Here is a 26,560-nt window from a genome sequence, read left to right as displayed (position 1 = left end):
AACCTTACACTAACCCAAACCCTAATGCTAACCATATCCCTAACCATAACCTTACCCCTAGTCCTAACCCTAACCCTGGCATTATCCCTAACACTAACCCTATCCCTAACGTTAAATCTCAACCTAATCCTATTGATTCCCCTTAACCCAATCCCTAGCATTAAACCTAACACGAACCTTAACCCTAATCGTGACTGTAATCCTTACATTAAACCTAACCCTAACCCCAACCATAACCCTAATGTTAAACATAACCCTAACCCTAACCCTACAATTAAACCTGACCCTAACCTTCACCTGAACCCGAACACGAACCCTAACATGAACCCTATTGCTTACCCTAATGCTAGCCCCTCACTCTAACCCTATCCCATTCCTAACTGTAGCTCTAACCCTAAACCTCACCCAAGCACTGACCCTAACCCTAACCCTAACACTAACCCTAACTCTAACGTCACCCAAGCACTGACTTAACACTAGCCCTAACCCTACCCAAGCACTGACCTTAACCTTAACCTTAACCCTAACCCTAACACTGTTGCTAACCCTAACCCAAACCTTTTAGGTTTAGGACAGCACGGTGGCCCAGTGGTTAGCACTGTTGCCTCACAGCGCCAGGGACCTGGGTTCAATCCCAGCCTCGGGTGACTGTCTGTGTGGAGTTTGCACATTCTTCCCGTGTCTGTGGTGTTTCCTCCCACAGTCCAAAGATGCGCAGGTTAGTGGATTGGCTGTGGGAAATTGCCCGTAGTGTTCAGGGGTGTGTGGGTTATAGGGGAATGAAAAAAAGTTGGTGTGGACTTGTTGGGCCAAAGGTCTTGTTTCCACACTGCAGGGATTCTATTTACCCTAACCCTATCCCTGAACCAAACCTGACCCTAACCCTAGCACTGAGCTTCAGACAAACAGGATGGAGCAGCTTTTAACTATTTGAGTTCCTTTGCATGTGCAAAGTGCTGTGTTAGCACCTGTTGGAGCCCAGTGCTCTTATGTGCTGAAACCTCAGACCTGGGCTCAGTCTGAATGTTACTTCCACCATGCTAGTGTCTAGAGTGAGCTGTCCCTCACCTGACCCTAAACACATCTCATCTCTGTTGATAATAAAATGTGAGGCTGGATGAACACAGCAGGCCAAGCAGCATCTCAGGAGCACAAAAGCTGACGTTTCGGGCCTAGACCCTTCATCAGAGAGGGGGATGGGGGGAGGGAACTGGAATAAATAGGGAGAGAGGGGGAGGCGGACCGACGATGGAGAGTAAAGAAGATAGGTGGAGAGGGTGTAGGTGGGGAGGTAGGGAGGGGATAGGTCAGTCCAGGGAAGACGGACAGGTCAAGGAGGTGGGATGAGGTTGGTAGGTAGCTGGGGGTGCGGCTTGGGGTGGGAGGAAGGGATGGGTGAGAGGAAGAACCGGTTAGGGAGGCAGAGACAGGTTGGACTGGTTTTGGGATGCAGTGGGTGGGGGGGAAGAGCTGGGCTGGTTGTGTGGTGCAGTGGGGGGAGGGGATGAACTGGGCTGGTTTAGGGATGCAGTGGGGGAAGGGGAGATTTTGAAACTGGTGAAGTCCACATTGATACCATATGGCTGCAGGGTTCCCAGGCGGAATATGAGTTGCTGTTCCTGCAACCTTCGGGTGAGAGTTGCAATTTCAAAATACCAGTTTCAAAAATCAATGTGGACTTCACCAGTTTCAAAATCTCCCCTTCCCCCACTGTATCCCTAAACCAGCCCAGTTCATCCCCTCCCCCCACTGCACCACACAACCAGCCCAGCTCTTCCCCCCCACCCACTGCATCCCAAAACCAGTCCAACCTGTCTCTGCCTCCCTAACCGGTTCTTCCTCTCACCCATCCCTTCCTCCCACCCCAAGCCGCACCCCCAGCTACCTACCAACCTCATCCCACCTCCTTGACCTGTCCGTCTTCCCTGGACTGACCTATCCCCTCCCTACCTCCCCACCTACACCCTCTCCACCTATCTTCTTTACTCTCCATCTTCGGTCCGCCTCCCCCTCTCTCCCTATTTATTCCAGTTCCCTCCCCCCATCCCCCTCTCTGATGAAGGGTCTAGGCCCGAAACGTCAGCTTTTGTGCTCCTGAGATGCTGCTTGGCCTGCTGTGTTCATCCAGCCTCACATTTTATTATCTTGGAATCTCCAGCATCTGCAGTTCCCATTATCTCTCATCTCTGTTGATCCCTATACTCTCTCTGCTGACCCCTCGCGTGTTCCCAAGATCATCTCTATGCCTCCACTTCTCGCCTTCAAACAACTGCCAAACTTTAAACTGACCATTGTTCGCAGCAAACTACCCTGCCTTCAGGACAACATTGACCACAACACTGCACAACTTGTCCTGGTAACCTCTGCAAGGCATGTCAGATCTTTGACATGGACACTACCATCACATGTGCGAACACCACATGCACAGCAGATACTCATATGACTCGGTCAACATTGTCTATCTGATACGCTGCAGGGAAGGATGCCCCGAGGCATGGTATATTGGTGAGACCATGCAGACACTACGACAATGGATGAATGGACACTGCGCAACAATCACCAAACAGGGTTGTTCACTCCCAGGGGGGAACACTGCAGCGGGCAAGAACGTTCGGCCATGGATCTTCAGGTAAATGTCCTCCAAGGCAGACTTCAGGATACACAACAACACAGTCTGTTACTGATCCTGACTTGCCCTGCCTGGCTTGCTTGGCCATTTCAGGCTCTCAGTCTGCAGTCACGTATAGGCCTGACTGAACAAAGATGGTGAAGCTGCTGTGTTTTTACAATGACTAGTGGGGGAGGGTGGGGGAGGGTGGGGGAGGGTGGGGGCGGGCAGTCTGCACTGCTCTGACCTGCTCTCTATTCCAGATTTTGTATTCCAGCAGCTGCGGTGGTCGGATTCGAACCCATGCCATCAGCCTGGTTCTCTGGATTGTGAGCCCGGGAATGTTACTACAATGGCATCACTCCCCAACAACTAATGGAAGGAGATACCATAGAATCCCTACAGTGTGGAAGGAGCCCAATCAGCCCATTGAGTCTACACTGACCCTTCATAGACCATCCCACCCAGACCCAACCACAACCACAACCTCTTCCCTGTAATCCTGCATTTCCCCTGGCTAACCTGTACATCTTCGGGCTGTGGGAAGAAACAGGAGGAAACCCACGCAGACACAGAGAAAATGTGCACACACAGACAGTCGCCCGAGGGTGGAATCGAACCTGGGTCCCTGGTGCTGTGAGGCAGCAGTGTTAACCACTGAGCCACTGTGTTGCCTTATTATGTGAAAGTTCGAACTCAGCTATTTCATGTTGACATTAGCATGTTCACATGGAGCTGTTTAGAAACCTGGAACTTTCTCCTGAGAAGCTGTTGAAGCCATCTGAACGTCTTAGACTGAGGTTGGTGAGATTAGGTACCAACGTCACTTTTTATTCTTTGGCAGGATGTGTACTGTGGTGAAAAGATGAACATCTCTTGGACATCCTCAACTGCTTTTGAGTAGGTTGTGAGGCAAGCAATTGTACACAACTGAGTGGCATTTTAGACCAATTCAAAGAACCTCTAAAGAGTCAACAGCAATTCTGTGGGTCTTGACATGATGGTCTAAAATACAAGTGATTAATCTTTAAATCTCATTGACTCATTTAAAAGCCTGGGACTTTAATTTGATAGAGAAACAGGAGGAAATGAGCTAGGACCCTTTAAAATGACCATCAAAGTCACTTGACCTGAAAGTAGCTAAACAAAACAGGAACTTAAAAAGGAATGTCTCAATAACTTGGTGTAACTGTCCAATACACTAAGAAAGATAATTCAAAAAATGAATATCAAGACATTAACATTCATCACCTGGAACATATAGCTCACACTGAGACCTCCAACTGGATCTGGCAATGAGACTTCTCAAGCCCAGGTATTATTGGACAAAGCCCACCTTCACATCTCATTATGCAATGGGAATTATTGAAATTATTGGTATCTATATCAGAGAATAACTGGGTAACTCTGGCAATGAACCATCAGAACACTTTGATATAATGAACTGGCCTCCTTGAGGGCAAACAGCCAGGATTCACATATTGAAGCCCCCCACCTCCAGCCTCTTGCTGTGCAAGGTCAATAGAACCCTGCAACTTCGCAATGATGTCATGGAGTGGCAAACCACAGGCTACAAGTAGTGCAGACAGTGCACCCTGAGTCTGATAGGAAGTAGATAAACAATCTCTTAACAATGCAACAATCAGCTCTGAACGTGGTTTCTCTCAGATGATCATATATAACTGTAAAGTGGTAATAGAAGCCAAAACCAAAAGAGCAATTATGATTCTAATCTTGTGCAAACAGAAACACTAAGGAGAATTCCGCGTAGAATGTAACATTATCTCACTCTCACAGTTCTCAAGATGGAATCCTGCACATACCCCTCACCCCATTCCCACTAAGCCCCTAATGGAGATATAGCATTTCCAACAGAGGGGAGCTCTATGCATCATGGTCCCCAATCTAGCCAAAAGGCTGAATCAACTCATTATCCTCCCCGGGATTACAACCCCCTCTGAAATTTCAGGATCAGCATCGGAACATGCTATTCCTTCACTGATGACCTGAAACTCTTTCTCGGTGCCCCTTCCATCATCCTCCACCTTCCTCTGTTTATCTGCGTGGTTGACCATGTCTTTATATCACAAACGTGGGACACGGTTTACCTTGCTTCTGTTGTCCTTCTAGATGGAAGTGGTCATGGGTTTGGAAGGTGCTGTCTGAGGGTCTTTGGTGAATTTCTGCAGTGCATCTTGTACGTAGTACATACTGCTACAGCTGACCGTCGGTGGGGTAGGGAGTGGATGTGGTGCCAATCAAACGGGCTGCTTTGTCCTCGATGGTGCCAAGCTTCTTGAGTGTTGTTGGGGCTGCACTCATCCAGGGCAAGTGGGGAGTATTCCATCACACTCCTGACTTGTGCCTGTTAGACGGTGGACAGACATTGTGGCTCACTTTTGTGATCACTGAATCAAATCATAGAATTATAGGATCCCTGCAGTGTGGAAATAGGTCATTCAGCCCCACAAGTCCATACTGCCCCTCCGAACAGCATCCTACCCACATCCATTATCCTACACCTGATTTCCCACGTTTAACCCACCCAACCTAAACACCCCTGGGCACTACAGGCAATTTTAGCATGGCCAATCCACCTAGCCTGCATATCTTTGGACTGTGGGAGGAAACCCACGCAGACACAGGGAAGAATGTGCAAACTCCACACAGACAGTTGCTCAAGGGTGGAATTGAACCTGGCTCCCTGGCGCTGAGAAGCTGCAGTGCTAACCACTGAGCCACTGTGTTGACAGAAATGGTGAGACTGGTGCAGCAATGGACTTGATTATCAGTGCTTTCCTCTGTCACATCTCAAACATGCTTCATACCTGAAAAATAGGAGAATTTGTAAATGGTAAAAATCAAAAAATGATGGAGAACCAAAGAGACATTGCTTTCACACATCTTAAAACATTTGTGATCCCATTCACAAATGATCACAGGTTTATGGAGTGCACATCTTTAGACCTGGAGGAATGACATACCAAGTTCAAATCAGACCTTTCCTGCACAAAATCAAACTTGGATCATAATTGGAGAAAGGTCCCCTCTTATAGTGCAGACCCTCCGACAGAGCAGCACTGCCCTCAGCACTAACTGTCCATGAGTGCGGCATTCCCTTAGAACTAACGTTCTGAGACTGCAGCGCTCCCTCAGCACTGACCCTCCGACAGTGCGCTACTCTCTCAGCACTGACCCTCCGGCAGTGTGGCACTCCCCCACTACCTACCCTCCAAGAATGCGGCACTCCCTCAGCATTGACCCTCCATCAGTGCCCACTCCCTCAGCGCTGGCCCTCTGACAGTGCCCACTCCCCTCAGCACTGACCCTCTGACAGTGCCCACTCCCTCAGTACTGACCCTCCTACAGTGCCCACTCCCTCAGCACTGACCCTCTGTCAGTGCCCACTCCCTCAGCGCTGGCCCTCTGACAGTGCCCACTCCCTCAGCACTGACCCTCTGACAGTGCCCGCTCCCTCAGCACTGACCCTCCGACAGTGCCCGCTCCCTCAGCACTGACCCTCTGACAGTGCCCGCTCCCTCAGTACTGACCCTCCTACAGTGCCCACTCCCTCAGCACTGACCCTCCTACAGTGCGGCGCTCCCTCAGCACTGACCCTCCGACAGTGCGACATTCCTTCAGTACTAATATTATGACAGTGCGGCGTTTCCTCAGCACTGACCCTCCGATGTGTGGCACTCTCCCACTACTGACCTTGTGAGAATGCGGCACACCCTCAGTACTGACCCTCCGACAGCATGCGCTCCCTCAGTACTGACCCTCCAAGAATGTGGCACACCCTCAATACTGACCATCTGACAATAAAGCCATCCCTCAGTACTGACTTTCCCACTCTGTGGCAAACCCTACATGAAAGGGTTGGTGTGTTGAGAGAGTGTTGAGATAGCCAGAGTAATGAGTGTTTTGGAGTGATGAAGCAGTATTGAGGGAGTTGGAGCGATGAAAGAGTGTTGAGGGAGTTGGGGTGTTGAGGGAGTGATGGAAGGTTGGAGTGATGAGAGGATGAAGTGTTGACGGGTTTGAGGTGATGAGGCTGAGGTGGTGAGGGAGTGATGAGGAGGTTGGAGTGCAGTGGGAGTAATAAGGGGCTGAAGAGATTGGTTTGTTGAGGGAGTGATTAAGATATGGAGTGATGAGTGTTTGGAGTGATGAGAAAATGATGAGGTTGAGTGTTAAGGGTTTGAGGTGAGGAGGGAGTGATGAGGGTTTGAGGTGATGAGACGGTTGAGGTGAGGAGGAAGTTGAGGTGATGGGGGGTTGAGGACGTGATGAGTGGTTGAAGTGATGAGGAGTTGAGGCAATGGGAGTTAAGGTGATTGGGGGTTGAGGTGATAGAGGTGTTGAGGTGATTATGGGGTTTGTGGGTTGAGGTGGGGGGCTTTGAGGTGGGGGGTTGAGGTGGGGGGGGTTTAGGTGGGGGTGTCAAGTTTGGGGGGTTTGAAGTGGGGGGTTGAGGTGGGGGGTTTTAGGTGGGGGTGTTGGGTTGGGGGGCTTTGAGGTGGGGGGGTTGAGTTGGGGGTGTTGACGTTGGGAGGTTTGAGGTGGGGTGTTTGAGGTGAGGGGATTGAGGTGGGGGGATTGAGTTGGGGGTGTGAGGTGGGGGAGTTTGTGATGGGGAGTTGGAGGTGGGAGTGTTTGAGGTGGGGTAATTGAGGTGGGGGAATTGAGGTGGGGGGGTTGAGGTGATGGGAGTTAAGGTGATGGGGTGTTAAGGTTGAGGTGGGGGTGTTGAGTTGAGGGGGTTGAGGTATGGGGTGTTGAAGTGATGAGAGTTAAGGTGATGGAGGTGTTGAGGTGATTATGGAGTTGGGGAGTTGAGGTAGGGGATGTTTGAGGTGGGGAGGGGTTTGAGGTGGGGTGGCAGTTTGAGGTGGGCGGGGGGGTTTACGTGATGGGGGTGTTTGAGGTGGGCAGGGGAGTTTGAGGTGGGCAGGGGGGTTTTATGTGGTGGGGGTGTTTGAGGTGGGCAGGGGGTTTGAGGTGGGCAGGGGAGTTTGAGGTGGGCAGGGGATTTGAGGTGGGCAGGGGGGTTTTATGTGGTGGGGGTGATTGAGGTGGGCAGGGGGTTTGAGGTGGGCAGGGGAGTTTGAGGTGGGCAGGGGGGTTTTATGTGGTGGGGGTGTTTGAGGTGGGCAGGGGAGTTTGAGGTGGGCAGGGGGTTTGAGGTGGGCAGGGGGGTTTTATGTGGTGGGGGTGTTTGAGGTGGGCAGGGGGTTTGAGGTGGGCAGGGGAGTTTGAGGTGGGCAGGGGAGTTTGTGGTGGGCAGGGGAGTTTGAGGTGGGCAGGGTGGTTTTATGTGGTGGGGGTGTTTGAGGTGGGCAGGGGAGTTTGAGGTGGGCAGGGGAGTTTGAGGTGGGCAGGGGGTTTGAGGTGGGCAGGGGAGTTTGAGGTGGGCAGGGAGTTTGAGGTGGGCGGGGGGTTTTATGTGGTGGGGGTGTTTGAGGTGGGCAGGGGAGTTTGAGGTGGGCAGGGGAGTTTGAGGTGGGCAGGGGGTTTGAGGTGGGCAGGGGGGTTTTATGTGGTGGGGGTGTTTGAGGTGGGCAGGGGGTTTGAGGTGGGCAGGGGAGTTTGTGGTGGGCAGGGGAGTTTGTGGTGGGCAGGGGAGTTTGAGGTGGGCAGGCGGGGTTTTACATGGTGGGGGTGTTTGAGGTGGGGTGGCAGTTTGAGGTGGGCAGGGGAGTTCTCTGTGGGGGGGAGCGGTTTGAGGTAGACGGGTGGGTTTAGGTTTTGTGGGGGGGGTGGTGTTGGGGCCTTGCTGTGGGTTGGACTGACACAGTTGCTGGCTGTGGTCCCTCCTGGGAGGGGAATATGTTTGTCTGGGGACATGGACTGGGTGTGCAGTCTGCTGTTAGCCTGGCTGGGGATGGGGTACAGGGGGGTCAGGGACACGGAGAGGGGGAGAGGCACAGGGAGTCAAGAATGGGGGACAGGAAAAGGGGGTGCAGGGGGAGCGGTCAGGGACAAGAGGAGCAGAAGGAGGGGACAGGGAGAGGGGAAGAGGGACAGGAGGGCAAGAACAGGGGGCAGGGACAGCTAGAGGGAAATGGGAGATGGGGACAGAGACGGGGGGGGTAGGGACAGGGACAGGGGCCAGTGGTTGGGGGACAGGGACAGGAGACAGAGGGTAGGGGCAGGAACAGGGGGCAGTGGGTGGGGGCCTGGGACAGGGGGCGGTGGGTTGGGGGGGGGGGGCAGGGACAGGGGCTGCCCTCCGGTTGCGGGTTGAGTGCGTGAGTTTAACTCTGAGGCAGGAACAACCAATAGGCAGCATTCTGCCTGAGAGGGACGGGGAGCTCAGTCAGCGCCTGCACTCGTTACTGCAGCATGCCTGGCCTCTACCACCTCATCATCTCCGCCGCTCTCGGGGTTTTGGGCGTTTTGGGCATTATCCTGCTGTGTTCCACCACCCGGGACGTGGAGCAGCCCTTTTCCCACAAGGTGAGTGTATCCACTGCTCTCCCTCTGCTCTCCCCCTCAAAGACAGACTGCCTGACGGCGGAAGCCTGACAGTTACAGACGCTCAGCACAGACCGGGAGGATTCAGGGATGAATCGCAAGGAGCTCACCTGATACCTGCCCATACCCGTGTTTCTAGAGCTCAGCGTATTTGCAAACTTTAGTGCCCACTCTATTTAGAGTGCCCAGTAAGCACCACAGTGTTGCCACAGAAATGAATGGTTTGAAGTTTGGTAAATGTACTTTGATATTTTTGATTGTCTTTGCAGTGCCCCTCGGGACTGTTTACATTCATCTTTGATGTAATTATTTCAACATAGTAGAATACACAAAGTTTTCTCAGTGTTTTCACTGCCCAGTGTACCTATGGTGTCTGCAGTTCATTGAGTCAGGTGTGAATCAGACCCACGACTGACCATGTCCAGTACTTACCAGATTCATTGTTAACTGAGTCCCGTTTCTGTCCGATATTTCCCAACTTTACCAGGTCTGCTGTTTACCAAATCTTTGGTTTACTGAGCCCGGTACTGGCAGTGCCAGGTATCTGAATCTGGGTATGCACTGAGTCTGTTTGTTGTGTCTGATGATTACCTGCCTACTCCCCAGGGACGGTTGGGGGTATATGAGGTGAACAGCTCCAGGTTTTTAGGAAAACCCTGCTACAATTCCGATCATGCTGAGAAATGGGAGCAAATTGCACCTCACGCAGATGCAGAACCATGTACTATCAAACTGAGCACAGCTGACAGTTATTTAACACATTGAGTGTGGTTCAGTAATCTGCTGAACAGGTTCAGATGGGGTTCAAACTAATTTGGGGATTCATTCTGAAACAAGCCTTCCCCCACAGAATCCTCTGTGCAGCTTCTCGAGACATTTCTATCGATCCCTTTCCTCCCAGTATCAGTTCTGACAGGTCTTGCTCACTTTCCCAGTGAATCCTAGCCTCAGTTTCCACTCATTGTCCCTCACTACCTGGGAGCCCCTGTTGGTGTTCCACACAACAGCTTCCTTCTCAGGCTATTACAGCTGGCACAGGCTGGGGACAGTGACCATCCAAATTACTGTCAGTGTGATAGCAGGAGACTGTAAACACAACAAATCTACATTGTCGACTGTAGAGGGGCTACATCTTTAATTATCAGGGAACACCATAGCACCAGCTACGCAAAGCTTCTTTTGATGTGGGGAATTAGAAAATACAGAAGTACAGTAAATGCCAAAAAGCAGACATAAGGTATTTTATGCAATGAGATCTCGTGATGTTGAGTGTGACAGAGATATGTTTGATTGCAACTTTCAAAAGAGAAGTTATTGAAATAAACAATTCCAAGAATGCTGAGAAAGAGCAGGCTAAAGGCATATACGGGGTTATGGGCACCTTGGACAGTTACCTACATTTCCCAGTCAAGCTCATTGTCACAGGCAAAAGATTTCAAATGGCAATTTGATTGATATCTATAAGCAGAAACAGCTACACAGCGACAGCTAACAGGCACACACTGACTGTCACTGGGGTACAGTTCCACACACACATTGACTCTCACTGGGGTACAGTCCCACACATACACTGACTCTCACTGGGGTACAGTCCCACACACACACTGACTCTCACTGGGGTACAGTCCCACACACACACTGACTCTCACTGGAGTACAGTCACACACACACACTGATTCCCTGCTGATAAGAGGTTTCAGTTGCATGATGGATTTGAGCATTTGCATCTTGTTCTGGGTGAAGAAAGTCACAGAAATATTTGCTTGAGGTGTCCACATCTTTGTCAGTTTGAACAGGTAGATGGGCAGAAACTGTTCCCATTGGTAGATGGATCAGGAAGCAGAGGATATTGATATAAGGCAATAAGTAGAAGAGCTGAGGAGAGAATGATAAGATACAGTGTGTGGTTCAGACCTGGAATGCACTGTATATTTGTGGAAGATTAAGTCACAGGATTCAAAAGAGTTTTGGGTTAAGATCCAAAGACGATCTAATTGCCAGGGTACGGGAAAGGGCAAAGGGACTGTGCAGAATACCAGCACTGATACAGGGGACAGTATGTCCTCTTTCTTTGCATAACTATTCTAATAGTCTGTGATTATGATAAAGTAGCTCTGAGCTGCCTGATTGCTGCTTGGTTTCAGCCTGACTGCAGTTTCTTAACAGGGTGCAGAGCCCAGTGCAGAACTGCAAACTTCTCAGACAGTGGCAGGAATTCTTGTCAGTTACTGCTAGCTGCCAAACAGAGATTAATTCTGTGCCAGTGTTGGGGAAATTGTTAATACCCTAACATGTGAATTGCACTCTGATTTCTCAGGGCCTGTAACTAGGCCAAATATTCTGAGAAATTTGAACAACATTTGTGTAGCACCTGTGCCATCCTCCAGAAATCGAAAAGTCCTTTGTAGCCAATGAAGTGCTTTTGGTGTGCAGTCACCTCAAGTGCGACGTAAGGAACCACCACAGGCAAACTGTGCACGGTATGATCCACGAACATCGATGTGAGAATGGCCAGAAAGTACTTGAAATTGTTGGTTGAAAGTGTTTGTTGGAGTAAGTGTTTGCATTGGTGTTAAGTATTTTAGGCAGGAAGCTAAAGAGCTGAGCAATACCACTTCCTCAAGAAGCTCACTCAACTCCAGCTCACAAAGATCATCTCACCTCATCCTGTCCCAGCTTATCAGCTACTGAAACCCTCATCTGTGCCTTTGCTGTTGCCTAACATCTCCGGACCATCACACTCCTGGCTGGTCCCCACAGTCAAACCTCACCAAAACCTTTTTGCCTTTTTACTAATTAGTGACAGAGATCCATTCCCCTATTGGTTTGCTCTGTGGTTGCAGTCCAGCTCAGTTTAGATCAGTGATACTGACGCTAAGGATCCTCCTGTATCTACATTTGCAGCTGAATGTAGACAAATTCTCTTCACAAAGCTCACAGCCGCTGCTGCCTGAAACTACATTGTCCGCAATTCCATGCATTAAATGGATACTTGAGTCATTTTATTCCTGTCTCTGCTGTGATAATGATGCTTGGTTTTCCTGGCTGTTTACACCACAAAGAATGCAGTTAGCAATTCCTTCTGGTATTGAGTGAGTGATACCTGGTCACTGGTTTGATTGATGTACTCTGCAGAACACTTTGTAAATTCCCAAATGTTTTTGATGAATTGTCTGAAGAATCTCAAATTGAAGAGCTCTTCGTATTAATAACCTCTCTTTGAGAATGAGCAGATTGTTGATGACAGAGATGTTTGCACTGTTCAAAGTGCTGGTGTAGTGATGTAGTCTGGTATTTTTGGTCTGAATACATTTGCTAAACGTGTTTGTTCTGTTCCATTTGATGGCACTTGTTAATATTTGGTAGGTATTCAGTAGTTAGATCAAGGCCATTTATCTGAACCATTAAATTCTGGGTGGTACTTTGCTGATTTCCTTTGTATTCTAAAGAAAGACCAATAGTTTAGTCACTCTCCATTGAGAACTGTGAGCCAATTGTTTTAAATCTATGCCCCTCCTTTCATGTGGTGTCCAAACTGTCCACGGTCTTCAGCTGATGCCTAACAAGCATCTGATTCCTAACCTCGGAAATTCTCTCCCTACACCTGTCTGACTTAGAATCATAGAATCCCTACAGTGTGGAAGCAGGCTATTCAGCCCATCGATTCCACATCGACCCTCCAAAGAGCAGCCCACCCCCTGCCCTATCCCTGTAACCCTGCATTTCCCATCGCTATCCCACCCTAACCTGCACATCTTTGGACTGTGGTTGCAAATTGGCACATCCAGGGGAAATCCACGTAGACAAGGGGAGAATGTGCAAACATGGGTCCCTAGCACTGTGAGATAGCAGTGCTAGCCACTGAGGCACCGTGCTGCCCTACCATGTTTGAGATGCTACTGAATATCCATCCCTTAGACCAAACTTTGAGTCATTTGCTGTATTATCTCCTGAGGTACCTCAGTGTCATGCATTGATTTACAATGCTTGTATGAGGCATCTGATGACTTTATTATGTGTGCGGCGCTTTGTAAGTTGTTGTGCTTGGCTGTTGTAACTTGGGTGTGACTCCACATGATTTCTTTGTGAGAATAATCTGTTCCACATCACTGGGCCTTCTGCTCCCATTCGAGGAGAGGAGCTGCTAGGATACATTTGATGAGCTGCAGATTTTTGTGCCTGTCCATGTGATGGGTAATGGCAGGCAGTGTTCAGCACTGTACTGAGGGTGCTTGGGATTCAGGTAGCCATGGGACTGTGCCCCAACACCCCACCACTACAGCCAAGGGATGGCCAGTACCCACCCTCCCCAACATAACCACCCATACATCAGATTTTCACCACATACCCCATTTGGCGATCTGCCCTCTCTAACCTGAGCACCTGGTTAGTGAAAACAGTGACATTATTGAATTCAGGAATTTGGTGTAAGTGGAGAAAGAAATTTCATTGCCTCCGAAGCTTCGCAGTGAAAGATAAGGAAAGAAGAATTTACGTTTTTATATTGCCAACTGATCAATGTTAGTCAGTGCGTAGGCAAAGACGAAAATGCTTTCAACAGAGTAAAAAAAGTGAATAACTAGTAAAGGACTTCAGACTAAGTCATGACCAAGTGTGCATGTTTCTGGATTGCTGTATGAGGGAGCTTCAATACAGCAACACTGTTCCAACTGAACACACCGAGGGCAAGAAAGGGTCTCTGTCTCATATCTCACCAGCTCAGAGTCATTGCAAGTTGGAAACACCGAACAGAGTGCCAATTCCTCAGCACTGACCCTCTGACAGTGCAGCACTCCCACAGTATTGACCTTTCAACAGTGCAGCGGTCCCTCAGCACTCACTCTCCAACAGTGCCCACTCCCTCAGCACTCACTCTCCAACAGTGCCCACTCCCTCAGCACTCACTCTCCAACAGTGTGGCTCTCCCTCAGCACTCAGTCTCCAACAGTGCGGCGCTCCCTCAGCACTCACTCTCCAACAGTGCGGCGCTCCCTCAGCACTCACTCTCCAACAGTGCGGCTCTCCCTCAGCACTCACTCTCCAACAGTGCGGCGCTCCCTCAGCACTCACTCTCCAACAGTGCGGCTCTCCCTCAGCACTCACTCTCCAACAGTGCCCACTCCCTCAGCACTCACTCTCCAACAGTGCGGCTCTCTCTCAGCACTCACTCTCCAACAGTGCGGCTCTCCCTCAGCACTCACTCTCCAACAGTGTGGCACTCAATTAGGAGCCAGCTTTTAGACTGATGACAGGAACAGTACTGACTGGAGCACATCCAACAACAACACATTGAACTGTCTGTTATAGAGTCATAGAATACAGAAAAGGACCCTTCAGTCCAACCAGTCCATGCCGACCATAGTCCCAAACTAAACTAGTCCCACCCTGCCTATGTTTGTCCATATCCCTTCAAACATTTCTTATTCATGTACTTATCCAAATGGCTTTTAACATTTGGATAAAACATTCCTCTGGAAGTTAATTCCAAACAGAATCACTCTCTCTGTAAAAAAAAAGCCCCCTTTCTTTCAATCTTTCTCCTTTCACCCTAAAAATTATTACACCCTCATCTTGAAATCTCGCACTCTAGAAAAAAGACACCTGCCATTTGCCTCATCTGTACCCCCCCTCATGATTTTATAACATCTATAGGGTCGCCCCTCAACCTCGTACACTCCAGTGAAGAAAGTCCCAGCCTATCCAGCCTCTCCTTATAATTCAAACCTCGATTCCCAGCAATATCCTGGTAAATCTCTTCTCAACTCGTTTCAATTTAATAAAATCCTTCCCCTATCAGGGAGACCAGAACTGTACACAGTTCTCCAGAAGAAGCCTCTCCAGAAGAAGCCTCACCAATGTCCTGTACAACCCCAACACAACATTTCAACTCAAATACTCAAAGGTCTGGGCAATGAAGGCAAACGTACTAAACACCTTTTTAAGCACCTTGTCTATATGTGATACCAACTTCAAAGAATTATGTACCTGAACCTCTAGGTCTCCCTGTTCTACAACGCTACTGTTGGCCCAACTTTTAATAGTACTGTATAAGTCCTGCCCCTGTTTGTTTTACCAAAATGCAATATCTCGCATTTATCCAAATTATACTCCATCTGCCACTCCTCAGCCCGTCAGCCCAGTTGTTCAAGAGCTCTTTGTAATGTTAGATAACCTTCTTCACCATTCACTGTACCACCAATCCTGGTGTCATCCACAAACTTACTAACTATGTCTTCTATTTCTCATCTAAATCATTTATATAAATCACAAACAAAAGTAGACGCAGCCCTGTCCCTGTGGAACACAGCGGGTCACAGGCCTGCAGTCCAAAAAAACCTTCCACCACCACCATCCTGTCTCCAGGTGGTAAGCCAATTTTGTATCCCATTGGCAAGCTCACCCTGAATCCCATGTGATCTAACTTTACTAATTAGACTATCATGCAAAACCTTGTCAAAGGCTTTACTAAAGTTCAAGTAAACAATGTCTACCTCTCTGCTGTCATCAACCAACTTGGTTACTTTCTCAAAAAACCCAATCAAGTTTGTGAGACAAGATCTCCCTTGCACAAAACTATGCTGCTATCCCTAATCATTCCTTGCCTCTCCAAATGCACATAAATCCTATTCTTCATAATCACTTCTAACACCTTACCTACCACCAAAGAAAGACTCACAGGTCTATAGTTCCCAGGCTTCTCCATACATCTCTTCTTATACCAAGGCACAATGCTAGCTACTCTACAGTCCTCTGGCACCTCACCCATAGTTATAGATACAAAAATTTCTGCTAGGTGCCCCACAGATTCCTCCCTAACATTCCACAATTTCCTGGGATACACTTGATCAGGTCCTGGAGATTCATCTACCTTCACATTTTCTAAGACCTCCAGCACTTCCTCTTCTGTAATGCAAACTGTTTTCAAAACATCAGTATTTATTTCTCTTGAGTTCTCTAGCGTCCATTTCTTTCTCCACAGTAAAAACTAATGTGAAATATTCACTTAATATCTTTAACATCTCCTGAGGTTCAACACAAAGACAACCTCTTTGATCTTTAAGGAGCCCTACTCTCTCTCCAATTGCTCTCTTGCTGTCTGTACTTATAGAATCTCTTTGAATTACGTTTAACCTTGTCTGTCAAGACTATCTCATACCTTTCCAATCTTCTTGATCTCCCTCTGAAGAATGCCTCCACACACTCTTTATACTGTTCAAGAATCACACAGTCCTAAAGTCATACACCAAGGAAACAGACCCTTCGGTCCAACCAGTCCATACTGACTGTAATCCCAAACTAAACTAGTCCCACCTGCCTGTGCTTGGCCCATATCCCACCGACCTTTCCTATTCATGTGTTTATCCAAATTTTTTTTTAAACAGTGGTAACTGTACCCACATTTATCACTTACTCTGGAAACTCACCCCACACCCAAATCACTCTCTGTGTAAAAAATAAAATCGCTTCTCGTGTCTTTTTTAAATCTTCCTCCTCCCACGTAAAAAACTGCCCCTTAGTCTTGAAAGTGCCTCACCCGAGGGAAAAGCTACTTAACATTCACCTTATGCATACCCCTCATTATTTTATAAACCCCCTAAAGTCGCCCCTCAACCTCCTCTGTTCTGGTGAAAGAAGTCCCAGCAATAGATTCATTTGAACCCAGTTGTCTATCTCTCATATGATTTTTTTTAAAAATTCTTGACTAGAATCTCAATATCTTTATTCATCCATTGTCCCCTGATACTACCAGCCTTACCTTTGACTCTAACAGGAACATAATAATTCTGAGCAGTCTGTTGTTGTGTGGGAGCAGCTGACAGCTGCTTTTCCCCAAGTCAGATGTTCTCCTTAGGTAAACAACAGATGGTGCCTCACTGCTCTTTGCTGGAACCTGTGATCTCTGTGGAGTAACTAGAGAACATCCAGTGGAGGGAGGTGGATGGGGACGTGTTACTGAAATGGAAAGGGAGGCAGCACCAAGAGAGTTATGAGGCCAGTACTGGAAGACTGAATCAGTGACTTGATTACAAACAGGATGCAGACAGTGAGATGGACAGATGGAGAAGAGAGTTTGGATCAGATCTGGAAGTAGAGGGCGAGTGAAAGTCTTTGGCAGCATGGAAGACTGGAGCTGGAGGGAGGCTTGAATTGTCTGGTTGGAGGTTGCAGACAGACGCTGAGAAAGATGCGCTCCACTGGGTGATGGTCATGAGCTTGCTAGCCAGAAGGAGAAAGGAACGTTTCAGATTCGATGGAGAACCACAGTGGGATGAGGAATGGTGACTGACAGGGGGAGATGGAGAAGTCTGCATCGCAGTGAAATTGTGGTGAACTCTGTGGTTTGTGCAGGACGTGGAAGAAATGTACAGCACAGAAATAGACCATTCGGCCCCTGCTGTTCATGCAGAATTTAACCCTCCAATCGAAACTCTTCCTGTTTTTAATTAACTAATTTGTCAGTGCTGTCCCTGACTGCAATTCCTCTCATGTTTATCCTTGAACACAGCAATACTGTTCACATCAACTATTCTCTGTGCTGGCAAGTTGCACAATCTCACTATTCTCTGGGTAAAGATATTTCTCCTCAGTCTTGGCTGGATTTAGACTGAGATATATTGGATTTCTCTGTATGTGTCTTCCTTGGCATGTTTGCACTGAATCCCTTGATAACCAGCAGATAGAAATGAAGAACTAGGAGCAAGATCAGGCCATTTGGCCCTTCAAACCTACTCTGCCATTCAATATGATCATCTAACTCATTACCCTGTTCCTGCTTTCTCTCCATACCCTTTGACCCCTTCAGTTCCATGAACTATATCTAACTTTTTCCTGAAAACACTCAATGTTTTGGTCTCAATCATTTTCTGTGGAAAGAATTCCACAGGCCCACCACTCTCTGGTTGAAGACATTTCTCCTCATCTCAGTCCTAAATGGCCTGTCCCATATCCTTAGACCATGGTCCCTGGTTCTGGACTCCCCAGCCACCAGGAACATGCTTCCTGTGTTTATCCTGTTGACAATTTGCAGTATTTACTGACACTTGCCACTGTGAGCAACCACGCACTTACAAGATTCCAGACACAATACATCGTCATTTGGAATTAACATACCATGTCATGCACAAGTGCAGTCCCCTGCACGTTCAGGGAAGTGAGTGCTATTGTGCAACAGGGTTCAGTGGTGGGGAGAGGGGTCCACAGATGGTGGGTGTAGGTACACCCTGGAGTGAGGAGGAAAGAGGGCCCAGAGGCTGGGGCGGCAAGGTGGGCCCTCTTCCCCTCATCCTCCTTTCTCCAACCCTCTCAATGGCACTTCTACCACAGCCCCACCCCCAATGCCACCCCACCAACACACACACACACACACACACACACACACACACACACACACACACACACACACACACACACACACACAGCCCACCTCTGGTTTTCTCCCAAATTCCAATCCCTGTTCCCAATTCCTCCTTTCTGCTTCCTAGGTCCCAATCTCCCCACTGGTCCTGATCTGGCCCTACCGATCTCCCCTTTCTCTCTCTCCCCTTCCCCATCCCAATCTCTCCTGCTCCTGGGCCACAACCCCTTGAAACATGATTTAAAGTAGTGCCTAGCAGACATGCACCGCTGTCAGCAAACACAGCCTAGAACCTCAAAGGGTTCTAGCGAGTTTTGAGAAGATTTGTAGCTCAGGTTGAGGTTCTGGATGTGAGTTTGCTCGCTGAGCTGGAAGGTTAGTTTTCAGACGTTTCGTCACCATTCTAGGTAACATCATCAGTGAGCCTCCGGTGAAGCGCTGGTGTTATGTCCCGCTTTCTATTTATCTGTTTAGGTTTCCTTGGGTTGGTGATGTCATTTCCTGCGTTGGTGATGTCATTTCCTGTTCTTTTTCTCAGGGGATGGTAGATTGGCTCCAAATCACTGTGTTTGTTGATGGAGTTCCGGTTGGAATGCCATGCTTCTAGGAATTCTCGTGCGTGTCTCTGTTTGGCTTGTCCTAGGATGGATGTGTTGTCCCAATCAAAGTGGTGTCCTTCCTCATCTGTGTCTAAGGATACGAGTGATAGTGGGTCATGTCGTTTTGTGGCTAGTTGATGTTCATGTATCCTGGTGGCTAGCTTTCTGCCAGTTTGTCCAATGTAGTGTTTGTCACAGTTCTTGCAAGGTATTTTGTAGATGACATTCGTTTTATTTGTTGTCTGTATAGGGTCTTTTAGGTTCATTAGCTGCTGGTTTAGTGTGTTGGTGGGTTTGTGGGCTACCCTGATGCCAAGGGGTCCGAGTAGTCTGGCAGTCATTTCGGAAATGTCTTTGATGTAGGGGAGAGTGGTTACGGTTTCTGAGCCCATTTTGTCTGTTTGTTCGGGTTTATTGCTGAGGAATCGGCGGACTGTGTTCATAGGGTACCCATTCTTTTTGAATACGCTGTATAGGTGATTTTCCTCTGCTCTGCGTAGTTCCTCTGTGCTGCAGTGTGTGGTGGCTCGTTGGAATAATGTTCTAATGCAGCTTCGTTTGTGGGTGTTGGGATGGTTGCTCCTGTAGTTCAGTATTTGGTCCGTATGTGTTGTTTTCCTGTAGACGCTGGTTTGGAGTTCCCCATTGACTGTTCGCTCTACTGTAACATCTAGGAATGGCAATCACCTGTACAGCATATTCAAAAAGAACGGGTACCCTATGAACACAGTCCGCCGATTCCTCAGCAATAAACCCAAACAAACAGACAAAACGGGCTTAGAAACCATAACCACTCTCCCCTACATCAAAGACATTTCCGAAATGACTGCCAGACTACTCGGACCCCTTGGCATCAGGGTAGCCCACAAACCCACCAACACACTAAAACAGCAGCTAATGAACTTAAAAGACCCTATACAGACAACAAATAAAACGAATGTCATCTACAAAATACCTTGCAAGAACTGTGACAAACACTACATTGGACAAACTGGCAGAAAGCTAGCCACCAGGATACATGAACATCAACTTGCCACAAAACGACATGACCCACTATCACTCGTATCCTTAGACACAGATGAGGAAGGACACCACTTTGATTGGGACAACACATCCATCCTAGGACAAGCCAAACAGAGACACGCACGAGAATTCCTAGAAGCATGGCATTCCAACCGGAACTCCATCAACAAACACAGTGATTTGGAGCCAATCTACCATCCCCTGAGAAAAAGAACAGGAAATGACATCACCAACCCAAGGAAACCTAACCAGATAAATAGAAAGCGGGACATAACACCAGCGCTTCGTCGGAGGCTCACTGATGATGTTACCTAGAATGGTGATGAAACGTCTGAAAACTAACCTTCCAGCTCAGCAAGCAAACTTACATCCAGAACCTCAAAGGGTTCTATTAAATCCCCCTCATTCTTCGAAATTGCAGCAAATATTTTCCTAACTGATCCAGTTCCTATTCAATTGTCTGCCTGCTATCCCATGAATCTGTCTGGTAAATTCCATTGCACTCCCTCCATAGCCAGAACATCCTTTCCCAGATTAGGAGACTAAAACCAGATAAACTACCCCAGGGCGTGATCTCACCACAAGGCCCTGTACGATTGCAGCAATACATCCCTGGTCCTGCACTTGAATCCTCTCGCTGTGAAGGCCAACATAGCCATTTACCTTCTTCACTGCCTGCTGAACCTGCATGCTGACTCTTAGTGAACAAGATCACCCAGGTCTCATTGTATCTCCCCACCCGTTTCCCAAACTATTGACATTCAGAGCTGCAGTAGTAAAGCTTTTTTCTGTAACCAAAGAAACAATGAGTGATGTGATGCTCCCTGTACCTGACAATGTACCTGTCAATGCAGCAGATTATTAAGGTGATGTACAGAACTGGAGTCAGGGAGCTATAGCTCCATTAAATGGAAAGATCATTCCTCAAACTGTTCCAGCTTCCTAGTAAGACACAGGGCAGTGTACATGCACTGCAGGGGCCTGACCCTTTCTCGTCATTTCACATTCAATGCTACAAAAGTACTCCAAAGTATAAACACACAAGTAGAAGACCCAATCACACGTCTCCTAGCAAACCATCCAATCACATCATAGCAAATTATCCAATCACATTCCTGCCAAACCATAAAATCAGATCTTTGGTAAACCATCCAATTCGGTCTCCAACAAACCAGACAATCACATTTATATAAAACATCCAACCACAACCCGCAAAACCTTGACAGTTCAGAAAAACAATCCTGGACGGTGACAATATCAGGGTAAAACAGTGTGAGGTATAAGTGGGGTCAGAGTAGGAGGGAATCCAATCACGTTGAAATTCAATTCACAATCTCCGTTCATGAACATGAGCTTTAGCTGTAGGCAGCTGAGAGGCTGGAGTGTTCTAGTGGTGCAGTGACAATGTCCCAACTGCTAGCACAGGAGGTCTGTGTTCAAGGCTCACCTGCTCCTGAGGGGTGTAATAACATCTCTGAACAGGCTGATTGGAGGCAAAAAAAGAAATTTTTGAATGAGTCAGGTAGTATGAGGATTGGATGTGTGGTCAACATCATCAATTGGGCACAGAGGGGAAGGTCAGAGATGCTGAGAATTCCAGGGCAAAGCGAGGGATATCTTGTTAAAAAGGTGGATCCATCAATTATATTAATAAAAGTAAACAGTTTATCGCTACTCTTGCCCCTTTAGTGAGCACCTGTTTCAGTAAATGGACACTGTAAAAGGCTGCCATACATATGATTGATTAGTCAGTGGGACAAGACTGTACCCCAGGAGACTGAGGGAAAGAGTCTCGAAATTGCTCAGGTACTGGTATTCATCCTCCAGTCTTCCCTAGACTCACGGGAGGTGCCAGAGGACTGGAGAATTGTAAACATTCCGCCCTTGTCCGGAACACGGATGTAAGGTAAAGCCTGGAAACGCAGGCTCGTCAATTTCAATACCATTGTAGGGAAGTTTCAGAACCAGTTAACAGTTATTGGATAGATGTGGATTCATTAATGAAAGTCAGCATGGATTTGTTAAAGGCAATTTGGGCTTTACTAACTTTTTTTGAAGAGGTAACAGAGAGGGGTGACGAGGGTAGCATGTTATCCATCGACTCCCAATCAGGAACAAAAACAGAAATTTGCCAGAAGTTGCTGGTAAAGCTCAGCAGGTCTGGCAGCATCTGTGAAGGGAAAAGCAGAGTTAACATTTTGGATCCGGTGACCCTTCCTCAGACCTCCAAAAGGTGTTTGATAAAATACAGGCTCGTCAGCAAAGTTAAAGCCCATGGAATAAAAGGAACTGAAAGCATGGATGCAAAATTGGAAGAGTGACAGCAAACAGAGCACTGGTGATTGTTTCTGTTTTGCATTGTTTGGCAATAGGAACACGACTTTTCCTGATCTATGTGGATAACCTAGACTTGGGCATGATTTCAAAATTTGGTGATGACCTGAAACTGGGAAATATTGTGATCCCTGAGGCAGGCATCAAAAGGATACAGACAAGTTGATGAACTGGGAGGGGCAGGTGACATTAAATGCAGAGAAACAGGACATAATACATTGGAGGAGAGAGACAGTATAAAATAAAGGGGATAATTCTTAAAAGAGATTCAGGAGCGGAAGGACCTGGGTGTTTATGAGCACAAGTTATTGAAATGCAGGGCATGTTCAGGCATGAGGTTAAAAAGGCATGCAGGATCCTGGGCTTTCTGAGACAAACCAGCACAAAAGCATGCAAGTTATGGAGAACTTAATCAAACAAGGCTTTGGTCTCAGCCAGAGTACTCTGTACAGTTCTGGGCACTGTGTTTTCAAAAGGACATGAAGACATTGGGGGGAGAGAGAGAGAGAGAGAGAGAAAGAGAGAAAGAGAGAAGACAAGATTCAGCAGAATAGTTCCAGGGATGGGGGTGATTTGGATAAACTGGAGAGGCATTAGAGAAGATAGGATCATGAGGAGATTTGAACAAGATGTTCAAAATCACGAGGGTCACTCGAGTGGTTCAGATCTGAGACGTGCTGCCTGACAGTGTAGTGAATTGAATTGGCATTATTGTCACATGCACTCAAAAGTTTATAAACCACCGCTTACAGTGTCATCTTAGGTACAGGGTATATAGATACAATCTATGATTACAGAACACAGAAATGGAGGAAATAAGGTTACATTAGAGATAATCACAGTATAACCACAGGTCAGAAAAAACAAGAAGCAAAGTTACGAAGACAGTCACTCTCCAAGGGACCTCCACATCTGGGGGCATTCAGATGGTCTGGCTCCTGGTCTCTCCGCTCCGGGCCCATGGTCACCCCGCTCCAGGCCCATGGTCACCCCGCTCCGGGCCCATGATCTCCCCGCTCCGGGCCCATGATCTCCCCGCTCCGGGCCCATTGTCTCCCTGCTCCAGGCCCCTGTCACCCCGCTCCAGGCCCCTGTCACCCCGCTCCAAGCCCATGGTCTCCCCGCTCCGGGCCCCTGTCTCCCTGTTGCGGGCCTGTGGTCTCCATGTTCCGGGCCCCTGTTCTCCCCGTAGCAGGCTCCTGGTCTCCTCATAGCAGGCTCCTTCTCTCCCCGCTCCGGGCTCCTGTCTCCCTGCTGCGGGCCCGTGGTCTCCCCGCTGCGGGCCCCTGGTCTCCATGTTCCGGGCTCCTGCTCTCCCAGCTCCGGGCTCCTGCTCTCCCAGCTCCGGGTATCTGGTCTCCTCGCTACTGGCTCATGGTCACCCCACTCTGGGCTCCTAGTCTCCCCGTTCCAGGCCCCCGGTCTCCCTGTAGCAGGCTCCTGGTCTCCCCATAGGGGGCCCATGGTCTGCCCACTCCCGGCTCCTGCTCTCCCCGCTCTGGGCATCTGGTCTCCCCGCTCTGGTCACTCGTCGCCCTGTAGCGGGCTCCTGGTCTTCCTGTTCCGGGCCCCTGGTCTCCCCGCTCCGGGCCCCTGGTCTCCCCGCTCCGGGCCCCTGGTCTCTGCTGTCCAGTGTGCTTTATATGGTCGGCTGAGTGGCTGAGGTCTGGGACCTGCTGGGAGAAAAGTGGTGTGTGTGATTGGTCAAGTAACTCCTTCAGGGGGACAGCAGAGATATTAAGGACCAAATGGCCTCCTTCTCTGGTAATTTTAATTTAATAACTCTTCCAGAGGTTATGAAAATATGCAGTGACATCTGTGACAAACACATCCAGTCCCGTTTGTACCAAAGCACAGCTTCCGGTCAGTCCTCAAATCCAGCTCTCAGTGGCACAGCGCAATCTTCAGCAACAAGGGTGGAACACCCTCAGCTCCATCTCATAGCGAGGCAATAAAAACCTGCCTTTGTGAACATAGAACATTACAGCACAGTACAGGCCCTTCGGCCCTCGATGTTGTGCCGACCTGTCATACCGATCTCAAGCCCATCTAACCTACACTATTCCATGTACGTCCATATGCTTGTCCAATGACGACTTAAATGTACTTAAGAGTTGGCAAATCTACTACCATTGCAGGCAAAGCGTTCCATTCCCTTACTACTCTCTGAGTAAAGAAACTACCTCTGACATCTGTCCTATATCTTTCACCCCTCAATTTAAAGCTATGCCCCCTCGTGCTCGCTGTCACCATCCTAGGAAAAAGGCTCTCCCTATCCACCCTCTCTAACCCTCTGATTATTTTATATGTCTCAATTAAGTCACCTCTCAACCTTCTCTCTAACGAAAACAGCCTCAAGTCCCTCAGCCTTTCCTCGTAAGACCTTCCCTCCATACCAGGCAACATCCTAGTAAATCTCCTCTGCACCCTTTCCAAAGCTTCCACATCCTTCTTATAATGCGGTGACCAGAACTGTACACAATACTCCCAAGTGCGTCCAACCTTATACTCCAACCTTCTCAGGACAACCATTTCAGTACTTTCTGAAATGTAGTACTGAGTGCTGGGGGACAGTTTGCAGTTATTTAACTACAATAACCATTGCACACAGACAGACATGTTCTAATGACCAGTTAGGCTCAGATGAGTGTTTTGTCTGAAAGGTGGTCCTTGTGACTGTGTAGCACTCGCTCTGTGCTGCACTGTATTGACATCCTGGCCCAGTGCTCAATCTCTGCAGCATGTTCTACAGCCCTAATCTCTCACTCAAACATCAGGCACTTACTGCTTGATTCACAATGGACATAAACACCAACGTAGGATCTATCTAGCACAGCAGCTTAATGTCATCAGAGATAATGGGAACTACAGATGCTGGAGAATCCAAGATAACAAAGTGTGGAGCTGGATGAACACAGCAGGCCAAGCAGCATCTCAGGAGCACAAAAGCTGACATTTCGGGCCTAGACCCTTCATCAGAGAGGGGGATGGGAAGAGGATTCTGGAATAAATAGGGAGAGGGGGGAGGCAGACTGAAGATGGATAGAGGAGAAGATAGATGGAGAGGAGAGTATGGGTGGGGAGGTGAGGAGGGGATAGGTCAGTCTGAGGAGGATGGACAGGTCAAGGTATCGGGATGAGGTTGGTAGGTAGGAAATGGAGGTATGGCTTGAGGTGGGAGGAGGGGATAGGTGAGAGGAAGAACAGGTTAGGCAGGCGGGGACGAGCTCGGCTGGTTTTGTGATGCAGTGGGGGGGGCGGGGACGAGCTCGGCTGGTTTCGGGATGCAGTGGGGGAAGGGGAGATTTTGAAGCTTGTGAAATCCACATTGATACCATTAGGCTGCAGGGTTCCCAAGCAGAATATGAGTTGCTGTTCCTGCAACATACGGGTGGTTTATTTCACAGTCATCTCCCCATCCCCCCCTTTTCTGATGAAGGGTCTAGGCCCGAAACGTCAGCCTTTGTGCTTCTAAGATGCTGCTTGGCCTGCTGTGTTCATCCAGCTCCACACTTTGTTAGCTTAATGTCATCCTTTGGATATGCTCTTTTACACTTGTATTTAACGATCTGAAGCACTTTCCTTTTCTTTTCCAACAGTACGGCATCGTCATTGATGCTGGCTCCTCTCGCACCACCCTATATGTTTACAAATGGCCGTCTGGGAAAGAGAACAGCACTGGCATTGTGAGTGAGCACAGCAAATGCAACGTGAAAGGTAAAAAAAAACCACGCCAGCCGGGAACATACAGTGCCTCTCTCTGTCCCTCTGAGCCTCCTACAGCGCCTGTCCTGAGTGCTTCACCTTCAAAACCAGCCAGGCCAATGTCAGTGTCTCCTCAAACTCACCTCAGCCAAGCGGCTTCCTTATTCTACAGCCAGAGCCCCAGGCTCAGGCCTAGAGGGCCAGAACTGAGCTCAGTCAGAATAGTTCACATGGAGATTTTGTCGGCAAGATCAAGGGACGAGGGTGTCTGCTTTCGGAGGCAGGAAAAATGAGTTAAAAGTAAATGAGCTGAGGGTGAGATGGGGAACAGGTTGTGAATGAGATGAGAAAGGGCCATGGTCTGGGGGTGATGGACAGTTGCTGAATATTGTCTATGGTCAGATACACAATTAGGGCTGGTACAGTGTGGTGGAGGCTTTATTCTGCTTTCACCCACAA

General features: G+C 48.4%; 1 protein-coding gene across 1 annotated transcript in view; it reads left to right on the top strand.

The window, feature by feature from the left end:
• Positions 1-8,866: 8,866 nt before the first annotated feature.
• LOC125465378 (ectonucleoside triphosphate diphosphohydrolase 2-like) overlaps positions 8,867-26,560 on the top strand; it is a 48,384-nt gene continuing 30,690 nt past the window's right edge. Inside the window, exons 1-2 of the mRNA XM_048558805.2 lie at positions 8,867-9,067; positions 25,996-26,113. Of these exons, the coding sequence (XP_048414762.1) occupies positions 8,954-9,067; positions 25,996-26,113 (232 nt within the window). The 5' untranslated portion in view covers positions 8,867-8,953. The remainder of the gene's footprint in view (positions 9,068-25,995; positions 26,114-26,560) is intronic.

Source organism: Stegostoma tigrinum, chromosome 29 (assembly GCF_030684315.1).
Source record: "Stegostoma tigrinum isolate sSteTig4 chromosome 29, sSteTig4.hap1, whole genome shotgun sequence".
In the NCBI taxonomy this organism is placed as follows: Eukaryota; Metazoa; Chordata; class Chondrichthyes; order Orectolobiformes; family Stegostomatidae; genus Stegostoma; species Stegostoma tigrinum.
This window is presented reverse-complemented; position numbering and strand designations above follow the sequence as displayed.